Below are 16,881 nucleotides of genomic sequence, written 5' to 3'. Positions count from 1 at the left end.
CTGCCACTCTCTTCCCCCTTTTTCATGTGTGACCTGCCTTCCCGCTTTGGCTGGGCATGAACCGAGGGGCTTTTTTATATATATTTTTTTTACAAAATAAAGTCATTTTGACACTGTTAGATTGGTATTAGATAAGAGTCAACCAAAACACCAGTGAAAATAATTTTCTTTCCTTTCTTTTTTAGCCTGCATCACATGCATGGCCCCAGAATTCCAGTGTGGGAGCTTACACAAGCTCTATAAAAGGCAATGACTCATAACGACGCACCAAGTAGTTTTTCCCCTTTCATTCATCAATTCTGTGTGTGTTTTTTTTTTTTTTTATCAAATTCAAATAAATGTTATATTCTAGTTTTACATAACACCTTTGTGTCACAGTGGTAACATGCAATGCCACAAATGATCCTTTCTGTTATTAGGGGGAATCTTGTTTTGGCGAGAGCTGAATGCTGGGTCAGTAAAATGGCAACATCCCCGCAGACACTGCACTCCCGAAAGTGCACAGTGTGCAGACCGCCAGTGCTGCGTCCTCCACACTCACAGAACTACGAAAAACTGCTTTAATTTCCTATAGTCTAATTATCAAGGCCTATTTTTTTACTTCCCCAGTCTCTCACACTGTGAAGCATCACATTACAAATTAAACATTATAGTAACCAGTCTGACCGAGAAGAGAATTTTTTTTTCGGTATTAATTTAGATTTATGTAGCTGATAAGCTGTGACACAATTGCAGCTTTTTGCTTTATGTAAAATGTTGACTTCTTGTGACGAATAGATTCATCTTCATGCAGGGTTCACCATCATACCACACCCATTGCAGGATGTACCCCTCTGTTTTTTGGTGAATGTAAATACTTGTTTAACTGTTATGTGACACTTATGTGACCAATATAATAAAATATATTAAACAAAAAATCAGATAAACCTGAAGTTAACATATTTTACTTAAAATCACTAGGATTATCACATGTTTCATAAATTATTTTTTAAGTAATCATTAATATTTAAGTATGTTAATTGTATACATCGATGTTTATATGTATAAAGAGTTGTTTTGCTTCATTTTTCAAAGCTGTTTTTGTCTTTTCTGTAATTTAGTTGTTAAGTTAGCAAACTGAAGCCAAGGACACCGAAACGTTATTTTTACCATGTTGTTTAAAAGTGCAGAAAGTTGTCGTCCTTGGGTACAGAGCAAACAGATTCATCTGGAAATCGCAGAATCCTTTGAGAAATAACACCCTTTATCCTCCCTAGTTTTCACATTATCCTTCGTACAGAGTCAAGAAAGCTGCTGTTAACCCGGTCTGTAATGGTCGTTTTCATGACAGTAATTGCACAGTAGCATTTATTAATTATCTGAAAATTGAATTATTAATTATGTCATAAACGTAAACTTTCACAGCAAATAAAAGTATTATAATACCACGTCGGCTATATATGCAACGTTTACGTAAATGTTCGCTAATATATGTATTAATTGGATAATTATTCCAATAACCGAGTTATTCTGTTTATGCTGTGAATTACAACCAAATGGGAACCTTCCTTTACATATCAAACCGCATTTTTCCAGCAGCAGGAACCACTTCACACCTGCTGCAGCACATGGTTCACGTGGAAAAGGACAGCAAGTAAACAGACGTAACGGAAGGTGGGGGAAAAAACACAATGGCTGGCCAAGCCGAGAGCGATGAGGCAGATCCCGCAGCAGCCGCGATGCCATTTGCTCACGGGTCTCACCGCAGACACTGGATTCGCCAATATGATGGAAATATTGAAATGTAGCAAATGTCTTATATTACTCCACGTAAAACAGATAACGCTATGCGTGATTGACTCATTTTTGTTTTTAGAATGTGCTGTTTTGTACAGTATACATTTTTAATGTACCGCTATTGATTTGGTTTTTACTCTATTGTATTGTTTCCATTAAGTTCCACTTTTTGAAAATACAGTACTAGGTTGTTTCTAACAGTAACTTTATTTGTACTTGTATGAAGCATATATAAAATGGTGAAACCATACATGAACAATGAGAAATTTGTTGTGAGTGTTTGGTAGATTGTCCTGCTCTCATGTTCCAAGTGAATTGGGAAAACCAGTTACCTCTCTTGAACCTGTTGGAAAAAAGAAAAAAAACATTACATTGAAAAGACTTAGGAGCGGCACCCTTGTGAAGTGCTGTCATACAGTTGGGTGTTATGACTGTAATGTTTGAAAGCTGAGAGTCTCTCAAGTGACCATCATAGTGGAACACACCCCAAATTAGCAAATGCTCCCCTCCCAGGGCAGTACAGGCCTCGCGTCTGCCTTTGCTGTAGTGCAGAGGTTCATCCTTTATTTTATATAAAGATGAACTTCCTTTTCAGGGCCTGTGCAGTGTCCTCGCCCTTTTATGTGTAATTAGGTGGCCAATTAAGAGAGCCAAGGCGCATCCAGACAGATCCTTTCCTTATGATTCCTGACACAGAGTTCTTTTCATAGACTAAAAGAGATGCATTCTCAGCAACTGGCCAATTCCTATCTCTGCACCCTGCGCTTTGTCCACTCGCTTTTCTGCAAACTGAAAGGACAGACACAGAAAAAGCCATACCCAGTATTCCCTGCTGGGACAATTCCTCCTCTATAGAAATCAGACGGTTGTATTTAGTCAGCCTCTCTCCACGACTCAGACCTCCCAGTTTGACAAAATTAACACCCAGTCCTACAGCCTTAAGGGACAGACACACAATACAGGGGCTTTTACTGCCACAAAGGACCTGCGTTTATCCATCATGCATCTGTAAAATTAAAAAAGGAGCATCATTTCTGTTTTTATAAATGTTTACAGGCTATACTCCAGTGGTATTACAAACCCTTTAGCTTTACATACTGCAGCAGAGTAAAAGTATGTTTTTTATTCTGTTAGACACAGATTAGAGAATCACATCCTGAAAAAATGTACAATAAACAGACTATTGGTTTAAACTAATTTTAAGACACCCTTCAATCAGTTTACTTCTGGTTCTTAAGTATCCTGTATGAATGTAAAGATAGGGTTTGGTTTCATCAAGCCGTCTATAAGATTTTCAATGATTGGTCCAGTCGACTAGGCTGGTCGTTCTGCACGGTCTGTAATATGTTCCCTCCATAGATATTCCAAATATACTCATATCCTACTAAGGCATTTTATGGGCTCTTACCAGGTCTGACAAAGTGTCACAGCATGGTTCTCCACTTGTCGTTCCAAGTATGGTTACTACACCTAATACATAGAAACCAGGAATTCCTCAGTCAGTCACCTGTCCAACCGCCCGGTCATTATGAGTGTGGAGTGCATACAACAATGCCAGATCATTTACACATACTGAGAAGCATTCGCCACACCCAAAACAATGTGCAGCACATCTACAACTTCTGTCACATACACATTTTATAACGTGGTTATCTAATTCGTCATCTATAAGCAAAATTGCACGTTTTGTGTAGCAGTTTTTGAGAGGTCAAATATAAAAAATATTTAAATATCGAAGTACTTTTAGCAGTAGTATAAAACAATACAGGATGTGGGTATTTTTTATTATCCTAAATTGCATAAACTTCTTCAGGGATCAGGTGATGTGTGCTGATTAGACTGATGTGATGCTAAATGACCTGTCCTAAATGTTCCTGCTATACTGTTTAATTTCCTTTTACTTTGATCCGTTGACCCCTAAAAATACGCAGTGAGTTTGATCATTTTCTTCGTTTTTTCAAAGGGCAAAGAACGTAAGAATATTGGTACAGCAGACTGAAGCCAGTGAATGCATTCCTTTGTGTGCTGTGCTGTACAGTAAAGTCCACTACATCTATGCATGGGGACATCTGTTACATAGTATAACCCTTGTGAATCCCTAGAAGCATGCAATCTGCAGCAGGCAGGTCATCGAGATGCAGCCGGCATAATGGTCAAAGGACAAAAGTCAGTTTCACGCCTGTCTCACATACACTACCAGTCAAACGTTTTTGCACACCACAGGTTTTTACCGCTTTTACATTTATTTCATAAACTGCCGATTTTTATTCTTAAACATTGGAAAGTTGAGTGAACAAACAGTGAGCGTCTGAAATCCTATTAACTGGTTGTGTGGTGATAGCATGGTCAAATTCTAGGCTGCACTAGCTAACTGTTTTGTCCCATGAAACAGCAGTATTTAATGTCCCTTGCAGAATGAATGCCTCAGATTTTCCTTGCTGTTATAACTACTAGAGGAATTTAATTTGATGAATCAAAGATAGGACATTTTCTTGCTAATAAAGGTACTCGAATGAACATACTGTACATTTATTTGTTAGCAAAGAATAGAGTATATTTTTAGTAAATTTTAGTATTGAGTAACATGCAAATGTAAATCTCAGTGTGTGCAAAAAACCTTTGACCAGTAGTGTATGTACCACACCACTAACATATTGTGCTGTACATACTAAAAATGACGACCACCCAATAATTAGATTAACCAGAAACACTGGAACTAGGTCCCCTTAATCATCGAGTAGTCCCATACCTTTTAGCTGCTGAGTGACCTGAATTAGGTCAGTGACGGTGGTTTGATTAGTCTGCTTCAGGATATAACCTCTGGCCCCTGGTGTGGACAGTGTGCCCTCTGTTAAAAGGGCAGTTGTGGGACTGAATGTAGTGTCACAGAGCAGGTGGCATGTGGGTCTTAGTGCTCTGCACAGTGACTGCCATTGTTCGTGATCCTAGGGAAGATTGTGAATGAAAATTAGAGATTACAAGATCCACTAGGTAACTTAAAAAACAACAATCAACACATTTTCTTAAGCAATTATTTAAAATATCTGTTTTTGTACTTGAGAATCTCTGTCTGTGCTCCGCAGTCCATGTCTCCAGCATAGCTCGACCTTTTATCCGCGAGATCACACACAAAACATGACAACAGACTAGCAGGGTGTGCAGGAAGCACACATTTATTTTAAGTTAATTTAAAAATGTAGAAACATTAAGAAACCATAATGTTAACACTGTGTCAACAGTTAATAATGGGAAAAAAAACACTGACACTGAAGAAATACCAGCCAGGTTCCACTACACAGACCTGCTTACTCAACCCAGAAGGTCATTACAGACATCCCACCTCTCCCAGAGGTTTCGGGAAGACAGCTCCCTGACACCTGTGAATGGTTTACAATGTCCTAGAAATCTGTTGTTCCGCTATTCAAAGGCAGTAAAACTACCATATAAGAAATTTTACTGTTGCAACCTTCAGCCAGCATTGGGCTTGGGTGGAATGTAATTTTTAATGTCATAACATCCACAAATAATGCCACGGTATAAAGTGACGGCATTTTAATAATATAAAGGCATATAAAGGTCTACTTACAGGAAGCAAATGGAGCCAAATTAAATACAGATGCTCCACGTGTTACGATATTTCACCTTTACGATGGGTAAATGTTTTTCTCTTTCAGGATATTATTCAATAAATTACATGAGATATTCAACATTTTATTATTAAATAGGCTTTGTGTTATATGATGTTTCCCAACAGTAGGCTAATATAAGTGTTCTAATCATGTTGTTAAGCTAGGAATTGGCTAGGCTATGATGTTTGTTAGGTTAGGTGTACTGTATTAAAATGCATTTTTTTTACCTGGGGAGAGGCTTATTGGTGGGTAGGGCACTAGCATTACCCAATAAAATCCACTGTATGCACACTCGCTTCTGCATTCCAAGTCAGCCAGCCGTTTCACTTCTGGCAGTCGTACACTTTACTTAACAACTGATTGACTATGGCTTTGTTAACTCAGTTGCCTCAAGACATACCCAGACTTATGGTGAATGGCATTAGTCGCATTATTCAGGCATCTTGCCATATCTCCGAAACTAAAAAGAAGGGGTTCAAATTATATGTTTGAAGCATTAGACTTTATTAGACTTTCTTGTTATCCTAGGGTGACCAAAGATCCTCCTTTTTAGGACCTGAAAATGATTGAAATATCTAGGATTTTGCTTTGTTTCATGCTTCGTCCATCCATCCATTTTCTGCCACTTATCTGGGGTCAGGTCACAGGGGCAGCAGTCTAAGCAGGAATGCCCAGACCACCCTCTCATCAGCCACCTACACCAGCTCCACCAGGGGAATACCAAGATGTTACCAGGCCAGACAAGATATACAATTACTCCAGCTTGCCCTGGGTCTGTCCTGGGACCCCCTCCTGATTGAACATGCCTGAAACACCTCCCCAAGGAACTGTTCAGGTGCCTTAACCTCCTCAACTGGCTCCTTTGATGTCTACTTTGAGCCCCTCCCGAATGTCCTAGCTCCTCACCCTGTCTCTAAGGCTGAGCCCAGACACCTTGTGGAGGAAACTCATTTTTGCCGCTTGTATGCATGATGTCATTCTTTCAGTCACTACCCAGAGCTCGTGACCACAGGTGAGGGTAGGAATGTAGATCGACGGCAAATCGAAAGCTTTGCCCTCCGGCTCTGCTCTCTCTTCACCACAGAAGAATGGTATAGCGTCCACATTACTGCCAACACTGCACCGATCCGTCTGTCAATCTCCTGCATCCTTTATCCCTCATTGAAGAGCAAAACCCGAGACACTTAAATTCCTCTACTACGCGGGGGGGGGGTCCGGCGCCTATCCTGGAAGCAATGAGTATGAGGCAGGGAACAACCCACGATGGGTCACATTCACCCATCACAGGGCACATTCACAAACCATTCACTCACACATGCGCTCCTACGGGCAATTTAGCAAGTCCAATTAGCCTCAGCATGTCTTTGGACTGTGGGGGGGAACCACAGTCCAAACCCAGAGGAAACCCCACAATGACATGGGGAGAACATGCAGACTCCACACGCATGTGACCCAGGCGGAGACTTGAACCCGGGTCCCAGAGGTGTGAGGCAACAGTGCTAACCACTGCACCACCATGCCACCCCTCCAAGATAATCAAAACAACATAATGTGCATCTCCAGTTTCCCTTTAGTGTTTATACGGTAATGAGGGTTTATCAGCTCTCAGCTTTTATGTCATATTACAGCATTTCAGACTTTTGCACCACCGATCATCAGACTCAATTTTAAATGGTTAATCGCTTATTTGAAATCATCTGCTTGACTCGACAAACCTACTGTAAGAAATAAAGTTGATTTCTAAGATATTAACAGCTACATTTCTATGAGAACTCTTGAAAACAGCGTTTCTGATACGGTGTAATTTGGCATTCACAGAAGGCTAATGGGAATAATCCATCACACGTCGTGCAGGTAAATTACAGTCACCATTGTTTTACCTTCTTTCGCAAGGGATCTATCAGGGCAATAAGTGCGGGGTATCTGTGCATCAGATGCTTGTACATGTCCACTAGCTCGTCAGGAGTCTTGGCACTGCCGCTGACAACGTCATATTTACCTTTTTGCTGCATTTATTTTAGGGAAAAAAACGACATAATACCACATTAAGCCAAATAAATCAATATGATGTATGAAAACTAAAGGTAAACCTGGTGTCATAGTGAAAAGTGAATTAAATATATTAGATATTGCTTCTTTTACACTGCTACATTCATGCAAACGCTCATGCCATCTGTACTTACATAGTCCATTAACTCATGAGCAGCGCAGTTGATTGCGAAATGTATGTCGTCTCCCGGTGTCAGGCCAAGGTTGTTGGCTGCTTCTGTCAGTAGGTCTAAAGGCTGTTCAGGCTGGTCGTATCCTACCACCATTGCTCCCATGTCTGACACTGTATTCAACACAGGCTGAAAATGAGAGGAAAGAGCAGCTGCTGTCACTTTGAATACATTCATTTTGGAGGTTCCCTTTTTTCCTGGACAGTGTTGACTACTAGCCTATTATATTTTGTCAGCAGATTCAGTAATTGATTATTTTGCATTGGGACAAGAACTGGAACAATGACCAAAACAATACTCAGAGATTAACCCAACACTGTTGTAAAATTACAGTCAAGGAAGGGATTGTGTGAATTTTTCAACTGAATTTGTACTAAATAAACCAGAACACTATTTTAAAAAGCATTTTAAATTTCTCACTTCTACAGTATGTTTCAGTGTGCAGAAAATGAAAGGTACAGATAAAGATAAAATGTCTATACATTTTAAATCCAGTTTATAATAAAGAAAATGACTCCAAAGGTACTTCTGCTAGACTATTTATATGACATATACACAAAAAATGTACATGTAAGTAAATGTCTCCACAATTCCTCTTACCCCTGTCTTTGAGGCTGTATTCAGCATCTTTGTAATCTCTTTTTGAAGCTCAAGGACCATTGCAACAATCTGTTAAGCAGGTCATGTATCACATTAGAGAAATTTATGATTTATTTCACTGTCGAATATGGATACATTCTTCAGCTCTTATGAATAATATGGAATAATTGTTCTCAGAATTTGTGGGAAATATTTCTAAGGTTTGAAAGCTGAATGCAAAATATAGGTGAATTGAAGGTAAGTGACTGTACTTGTCTGACACTTCGTTTTGCTGTTGGGATAACAATGAGTTCCTCCATCAGGTTCAGCTTCCCTGGAGATGCTTTGCCACAGTGGAGCAGGGTTATCATGGGCAATGGCATCTCGACATTTCCCAGACCCTGCTGAAAACGAAGACAGACACTGAGCTGTTGCATCAAAACAGTGCATTTACTGCTATAGTTTCACCTATCATTTCAGTTTAGGTAAGGCATGGCAGAGAAATGTGTATTTACTATTAGCTGTGATACTAAAAATACCCTTGTGTCCATAACATTGTACTCTTTTTGTATGATAAGGCCCCATAACTCTTTAAATGACTACTACATCAGCCTATTGTTACAAAAGTGTGACCACAATGAAAACTGCTGAATGGCTAAATCTTCAGAGAACCTAGTTATATTTCAATATTACATATAGCAATATACTCCATGATCTTGTACTGGATGGATGGATGGATGGATGGATGGATGGATGGATGGATGGATGGATGGATGGATGGATGGATGGATGGATGGATGGAATTGCAATGTTGCATCAAGTAATCCAATTCCCAAGTACTATACTGTGATATGAAATACCTTAACATTCACTTTCACATTAGACTTGTACAACAAACTCTTTCTTGTACAGTTATTGTCTGCAAATGACCTAGATAAAGATTCTTCATAGCTCATGGCAATCACTGAGATATTATGTGCCTTTGAATTCACATTCAGACTGATAAAATGAGGATGCACAAACCTGTTGGGGATGCAGTGATCTGATGTGCTGATAGAGTGGCACACTGTTTAACTGGGCTGCAGCCTTGGCTATTGCCAGGGACACACAACCAATAGCCATGCTGCCGGGGATGATGGGTACTTGGGGCTCTGCAGGTGGGAGGGGCTTCTCTGTAGTGTTACTCTTTTTCCCTGTTATCAGGCATACCCTATTTCATATGATATTTCCCTCGAATGGTACAGAATTTCTTATATACAGAAGACAATATATTTCCAATATATTCCCAGAGGAGATCACTGATATGACAGCAGCCTGTTTTTTCAGTTCTTTCAAAATTGTTTCTACATTTTGGTCTCAGTAACAACGATTAAAGTTTTTTAAAGTAATAGGCTTTAAAAATAATTGTCAGGTCCAGTTTATCTGGTAATTGTTATTCTTGCCTGGAGCTTTGCAAGAGATGTTGGACGTCAGGTCTAAAGCCAACTCAAAATGACCTACCTTTTTTGGTATGGCTACCTGAACATGCATTTCAGTGCCAGCTTACTAGTTTCAGTCAACAACAATTAATTCATGTATGGTATAAAATTACCACTAAGGAATGTTGTAATGTGGACACCACAGCATCTACCTTTATGTCCTGCCTTTCTGTGTCCTGGAGTCACTGGGGGAGGGGCTGGTTCATACACCGGATCCGCAGCTTGCTTTTCCTCAGTTTCTCTGCTCTGCCTCTCCTGATATTCAAGGAAGTGTTCCTTAAAAAAGTCACTGTAAAAACATATATTTCGTTTTATGAAAAAAGCACCAGAGCTGTCAGAAACAACATATACCAAATCAGTCAACAAATTTGCCTATTCAAACCTGTTTAAACACAGGGAGAACAGGCAGCATGCAGGAATAGCAGCCTGTACCCCTGGAGGTGTGAGGCTACAGTGTTAGCTGCTGAGCCATTTCTCAGACATCAAAAATGTTTGTTCATATTTATGAGAACTGCAAATTATTTGTCTTCTAGTTCTGTATTACAACTTTACTAGAACGAGATCTAAAATATGTCCACAATGTTCTGGCTGATTGGAAAGGAAGAATGTTAGGAATCATCAGCATGAATGTTTGTGATAAGTGCATGTAGGAGACCTAGCTGGCATAAAAAAGAGCACATGTCATGGTGGGGTGACCACAGTTTTACTTGGGGATTCCTTTAGCCCCCGTTCTCTGGTAGATTGAAGGAAGATAGAAACGCTGCATCTATAGCAAATGTAGAATTGCTGTTTTGGTGGCACTGGACATACAAGGACCTTGTAGGATATTGATATGAAGGGGTAGGCAACATTACATTCACATTAGAATCGCAATTCTATATCAACCGATTAAAAATCGATTTATAGATTCCAAAAACCACTTAATATTTTTCAGTCTTATAACGGCATTGGTTTACATTTTTTCCTATTGAGTTTAGCTCGCCAATCCTATAGATGGTGCCATGTTGGTTTCTGCCCAGATAGCCCTACTTGGCATGAGCATGAAGACAGTGCAATGTGTGCAATGGAGTTACTGTCCATAAGCAATGGGAAGCGGAAAGGAAAAAAATAACTCAACCTGCCCCATCTTCATTGAAGGCAAATGTTTCAGCGCATTTTGTATTTTATAACCTCGAGGGGAAGAAAGGGCACGATAAGATCCATATTATATGCAGGCTTTGAAAAGCGAAAGTGAAGTATTTGGGAAACGCTACAAACTTTGCTTGGACTGCAGTTGCAATGTTTCCAAAAACTATTAACTGCTTAGGTTAAAGCCAAATGTATGACGTCACATTTTATGTTCAATTAATGCAAACAAATGCCCTAGTAAGATCTTACTAGTAGGACTTGAAGGCAGCAAGAGCACAAACACATGGGATTATGTGGAAGGGCACTGAAGGCAACATGACTGAGTCTATGAAGAGCAAATATAACTGCATTTAATAGGCTGTTTTTGTATGTTAATGTTTCAAATATCAACAAAAAGTTAAATTTTTGTACATATGAAAACCGGTTCAACCAATTCACTGAAAATAACGATTTGGTCATTGATGAATCATTACTCGGAAGTTTCACATTTGCGCTCCTGAGTGGAATATTTGCGCACGAGAAATGTTAAAACTTGTAGATTTATATTTTTCACTTATTGTTTTATCACTCTCCAGTTTTGACATTGATATGACACTATACAAACGTAGCAGCAATGTTTGATCTGATTACAGCCAAATCTTGCAGCTCTTGTTTGATTTTATGTATTTTTATTTAAAGGTTGAATTTAAGCTACGTGAAGTTTTGCACTTTGCAGTTTATATTTGCAAAAGTTTTTGTTTTTGTATTTATATATGTATTATACATTTTACCATTTATTTCAGAGCTGCCTTTCCTATGAGTGGATTGTAGGAAAATAATACCTCTTACTCAAGGTCGGTATTGAGTAGTAGTAAACTACGTTTGATTACGTGTTTTTTTTTCATTCACTTATTAAAGTGTCTACAACAGTTAAATGGGAGAAGTAACTCAAAACAGCAATCTGGGATCAAATCTATGCATATATTGAATCGAGAATTGATTTTAAATTTAATCCTGTGCCCAGGAATTGAAAATGAGTCGAATCATGATACTTTGAGAATCGTGCAAACCTGTTGATGAGACCACTGCTCTTTGTAGGCACAGTGATTTCATAACTATGTATCTTGTAGAGGGAAGTAATAAATCAGATCTCATATTGACTGGCAAAAAATCCAGCACTGTTTACGTAAATATAGCTGTGTAACTACCTGTAATGGGACTGAGCAGCATAAGCCAGAAACCCGCTAAGAGGCTCGCATCTCTCTGATCAGGGCGCCCAGAGACCTTAAATCTTACAATTTGGACAGACACACACACACACCCCAGCCATGCAGCACCCTGTTGGCAGATACACAAGCCTTACCATTTTGGAGATCCTCTGACTAAGTCACCTGGTCATAATGGTTCAGCCTTGAGGGCACCTTTCCATTGCAGCAGGCACCATACGTTTGGTACGGCACCTTTGATACTTTCCCTTTTTCACTGACTTCTGGTCAAGGACCAGTACCGACAGCTCCAGTAGCCAAAGTACCAAATATATTAAATGCATGTATTACCTGAGTAGTTTATCCACTGCTGTCTGGTCAGCCGGATCAAAGCCCCTTAGCATTGTGCTTAATGCTTCATCGATCCAGTGGAGTGCAGCCGTCACACAATCCTCCCTCTTATCACTTTCATTAATTGTGAGGTTGCACTCGCTGGAGGTAACTGCAGAGCAAACTCTCTGATGTCGAAATATAAAGTGAAATATTACAACTTTGGAGACATAAAGAACAATGAAGACTGCATCTTTATTTTGTACAGTGTATATACAGATGAGAAAGAAAAACACCAACATCTCATAAAAAAGTGCATGTCAAGGTCTGGGATATATTAAACGATAAGCTGACAGTCAACATGTCAGCATGTTTCATGGAGCCCAGCTGTGTATGTGGCTACGCAGCCATTGATCTGACTTGTCGGTCAAACACATCCCACAGATGCTCAACACATACCCAGCCTACATGATGCAACAGGAATGAAATGAATTGGATCAGTTAAGTCTAAGTCTAGTTTTGACACTTGTATTGTATGTGCATTTCATCGTGAACAGGGGTCAGCGTGGGCACTCTGACAAGCCTGCGGCTATGTAACCCATACACAACAGGGCTGAATGCCCTTTGTGTCGTGACACGTTACTCTCATGACCATCATCAAAATTATCTGCCATTTATGCCACAGTAGCTCATCTGCTGGTTCGCGTCACACGGAACAGCCTTCATTAACATGCTACATCAACAAGTCCTGGCCATACAACACCCTGCTGACAGATAGTGGTTTTTCTTTTATTGGACCACTCTGTGTAGGTACTCACCACAGCCGACTGTGAGCGCTACACAAGTCTTTGGGCCATTTTGGAAATCCTCTGACTAAGTCATCTAGTCATGAAGGTTCAGCCTTGGTCTAAGGGTACTTTTCCACTGCATCAGGTACTGTACTTTTGGTACGGCACTTTTGGTACTTTCCCTTTTCCACTGACTTCTGGTCAGTTAGCAGTACCAAAACTTCCAGTATCCAAAATAACAAAGCAGCAGGACACTTTTTGGTATTTCAGTACTTCAGGGTGGGATTTGGAAATCGGTTATGCAAATAGCCTACCAATACAATCGCCATATTGAAAAGTGTTACAAACTAATGTCTGCTTGGAAAAATTTAAAGACCCCAGCTTTATTTACAATCTGATCACAAGAACCAGAAGAAAATCTGGAGGGCATGACAATAAATAAAGTATTTCCTATAATATACTACAGCTACATGATACTGGAAAAAAATCAAATATTGCAATGCGATTTGGTTGTAGGGGGCGGCATGGTGGTGCAGTGGTTAGCACTGTTACCTGACACCTCTGGGACCCAGGTTCGAGTCACATGTGTGTGGAGTTTGCATGTTCTCCCCATGTCGTCGTGGGGTTTCCTCCAGGTGCTCCGGTTTCCCCCCACAGTCCAAAAACATGCTGAGGCTAATTGGACTTGCTAAATTGCCCATAGGTGTGTGTGTGTGAGTGAATGGTGTGTGAGTGTGCCCTGCGATGGGCTGGCCCCCCATCCTGGGTTGTTCCCTGCCTCGTGCCCATTGCTTCCGGGATAGGCTCTGGACCCCCAACGACCCAGTAGGATAAATGGTTTGGAAAATGGATGGATGGATGGATTTTGTTGTAATAAATATTGGTATATATATGAAGCAAAAAGTTAATTTCTCACAAGCCAGTCTAGTAGTGATTTAAATAACAAGGATGAAAATGACTGATTGTTTCGAAAAGCACATACAGAGTTTTAAAAAACATATAGTAGATTATCATGAAAGGGAACAATTATTAAAACTGCAGAGCTTGCAGTTTTGATTTGTTTTGTATCTCAAAGTATCTCAAATCTTAGTGACTCTTAACCGCACACTATAATGTCCAGACAGTATAAAGGTATGAAAAAACATCATCTCAACCCAGTTAACTATTCTGTCATGTGTGATGTGAGAATTGTGTGAACTGTGCATAACATGTGATGTTGGTATTAATATCGTTCAACCCTATAATACACAAAAGCCATTATTCAAATTCAGTGTAAAATATCCCACCTCATGTTGTTATGTCATTCTGCAGTAGTACCAGAGTTCACACCAGTGGAAAACCAAAACCTTTTTCAAGTACCAAAAGTACAGTACTTAGTGCACTGGAAAAGCACCCAGTCACTCATATTTTTATCCTTGCCCATTTATTCTGTATTCAACATGACAACTACAAAGAACAGAATGTTAGCTTACTGTCTATATCACCCAGACCAGGATTCCCCAATTCTGGTCCAGGAGGGCTAGAATCCAACACAGGTTGCATATTTTCCTGGTCAAACACATCTTAATCGGCTAATTCAAGTGAAGTGAAGACAATGTGATTAGTTGTCATTGTTGACACACCACGGCACACAGTGTACAACAACCAAATGTGTTCTCTGCATTTAACCCATATGTGACAGGTTTAGTAGGTGCGTTTGAAAATCTGCAGGCTGTGTTGAATTCTGACCCTCGAGGACCAAAACTGGAGAACCCAGGTCCAGACCGTGACATGCATCATTTTTACTAGATAGTCAACACTATTCACTTCATAACAAGCTGGTCATAATATTTTGGCTCATCAGTGTACAGGACTATGCACTGATCTCAAGGAAGTGTGCTCTTGGCATCTATTTTTTATTTCCACTTGGGTGTGTTCTGTTGGAACAGGAAACAGACAGATATAAGTGGACTAACTAACCATGGCATAAACATTTGACACACAGTGCTAAACTAGCCATGAAATTTTCCTATTTTTTACTTTACTTGTGGTGAAACTACGGTGTAGTTTCGGTGTAGTGTAGGTACGGGGCAGCGTGTAGCTCAGTGGGCTAAGCCTGTGTCCTTGTAATCAGCAGGTCGCAGGTTCGAACTCAGCCTCAGCACGTCTGCGGCTCCTTGAGCAAGACCCTTAATATCCAGTCGTGTTACATTTCTTGCTTGCCTATATGTTCTCTGTCACCGTAGATTACCATCAGATGTGCCAGTTGGGCTCACTGTTCATCTAATGGCATGGCTCTGAAATGATGACACTCAGAATTTGGCATAGCATTAACAATATGAGCTGATCTTGGCTTCACTGTGACATGCTTGTGGGCCAATGGCAGTGTGCATTTTCCCCTCTATCGAGGTGTTGTCGCATTTTCTCATCCCTTCTTGCTGCCATGGCCTTGCAGCAGGATATTTCACAAAAGCCGAGTTTGCACTGTGGGCATTTTCTTTCCCCATTTGCTATAGCTGTGCCCTCATATTATATAATCTTGTTTGACTCATCAGCTCAGTGTAGTGTCATGTCCTACACAATGAAATTTAGTTGTTTTATCACTTCTTGTTTTCTGTCCTTGTTTTTAGTTCATGTTTACAAACTGCAATTATAATAATTAAGGCTTTCAATTTGGAAAATAAATGCTTGACCTTTTGTGTATGGACTCATTTGCTTTTATACTTAAGCTAAACAACTGAAATCCTGCACAGTTTTGTGCAGGATTTTCCCCATTTTCCAGCATTTGTAAAAGTTTATTGAGATCCCCTATTCAATATCCACGGCACATAAAACTGCAAACATAAGAGTGGCTATTACCTTTTCTTCATTTCTGACAGTGCACAAGACTTCTGTTTGAACTGTTAGCTGACCCTTTCCATCATACACTTTGCTTCCTTTTAGTTTGCTTATCACTGGCCGTGTTGAGAGTCTTGAAAAATAGTTTGCCTGGAGAAAATGGAGAAATTCATATAATAGTAATCTAATCACATTTACAAGATGTGTACTTAAAGCTTTGAGCAAATGAGTGCTTAAATGAGCAATTACTATTGTGCATCAAAGAACTGAGGTGAATGTTTCAGCTTTAATATTTCTTTGGAGTTATGCAGAGTTTAATATTAAAGTAAATATTGCTATAAATGAATGAATGAAACTAAATGTTTTATTATCGAAAATAACATAAAATAAGGCTCCCTGTTACAGAAAATCAAACGGCATGTCAGAAATACAGTACTGGACTCATCTAGAGGTGCTTCCTGCTTCTTGCTTTTCTAATTATACCTTGTCTGTAAATAAGAATACAAACAGAAGGATTTCCCCAAATAGAGCCTACATATTTTAAATATTAGCCGGTAAGAAATTAATCGTTAGGTAGAAAATACAGTAAATACATATCTTCTAATGAAACAAAGATTATCAACTTTTTAAATAGCTTCTAGTTTCCCGACAAACAAATAAATATGAAAATGTATTTCATACCAAATAACCGTAAACATCATCCGGTTGTTCGAAAAACATGCAGTTCAGTGCCGCTTCAAACTTCTGCGGAACTCCATTGACCGTATAATACTCAGCCGCTCTGTGTTTCAGGTCGTAAAATTCTTGATCTTCTTTAGAAATTCGAGTAGTCTTACCAAAGAATCGCCCATAAGACATGTTTGTCATGGAGCAAAGCGATTTCTTCTACTTCATTAGAACTTCTTCACAGGTACGCAAAGCGTAAAGCTACCCAGTTTCGGTCAAAATTGACT

General features: G+C 39.6%; 2 protein-coding genes across 8 annotated transcripts in view; one reads left to right on the top strand and one right to left on the bottom strand.

The window, feature by feature from the left end:
• shtn1 (shootin 1) overlaps positions 1-2,131 on the top strand; it is a 25,593-nt gene extending 23,462 nt beyond the window's left edge. Inside the window, 1 exon segment of the mRNA XM_049007054.1 lies at positions 186-2,131. Within this exon segment, the coding sequence (XP_048863011.1) occupies positions 186-253 (68 nt within the window). The 3' untranslated portion in view covers positions 254-2,131.
• On the bottom strand, positions 1,981-16,881 carry eno4 (enolase 4). 7 transcript variants are annotated; one of them, XM_049007050.1, is made up of 13 exons: positions 16,610-16,881; positions 15,950-16,078; positions 12,345-12,511; positions 9,834-9,970; positions 9,227-9,396; positions 8,476-8,607; positions 8,225-8,293; positions 7,589-7,753; positions 7,286-7,411; positions 4,526-4,721; positions 3,185-3,246; positions 2,596-2,713; positions 1,981-2,119 (listed from the first exon to the last, which is right to left on the bottom strand). In XM_049007050.1, exons 1-13 carry the CDS (start codon positions 16,793-16,795, stop codon positions 2,076-2,078), a joined length of 1,701 nt encoding a protein of 566 aa, XP_048863007.1. In that variant the 5' UTR covers positions 16,796-16,881; the 3' UTR covers positions 1,981-2,075. The 7 variants fall into 7 exon arrangements, 6 of the variants coding, with proteins under 6 accessions (XP_048863007.1, XP_048863010.1, XP_048863004.1 ...); XR_007396770.1 differs by having other exon boundaries at positions 2,094-2,119; positions 2,596-2,782; XM_049007053.1 differs by lacking the exon at positions 2,596-2,713 and having other exon boundaries at positions 2,001-2,119.

The sequence above is a fragment of the Brienomyrus brachyistius genome, chromosome 3 (genome assembly GCF_023856365.1).
Source record: "Brienomyrus brachyistius isolate T26 chromosome 3, BBRACH_0.4, whole genome shotgun sequence".
NCBI classification, from domain to species: domain Eukaryota; kingdom Metazoa; phylum Chordata; class Actinopteri; order Osteoglossiformes; family Mormyridae; genus Brienomyrus; species Brienomyrus brachyistius.
Note: the sequence above shows the minus strand (reverse complement) of the source record. Positions and strands in the feature narration are given on the sequence as shown.

What these genes read in the sequence shown, in the direction of transcription:
- eno4 (XM_049007047.1), bottom strand. Translation starts at nt 16,795, where the DNA reads ATGACAAACATGTCTTATGGGCGATTCTTTGGTAAGACTACTCGAATT. An exon ending in CAGAAAGGCAGGACATAAAG is followed by an intron (nt 9,397 to 9,833) that starts GTAGATGCTGTG and finishes GCCTGATAACAG; the next exon opens with GGAAAAAGAGTAACACTACA. An exon ending in TAGATCCCTTGCGAAAGAAG is followed by an intron (nt 4,722 to 7,285) that starts GTAAAACAATGG and finishes AATCTTCCCTAG; the next exon opens with GATCACGAACAATGGCAGTC.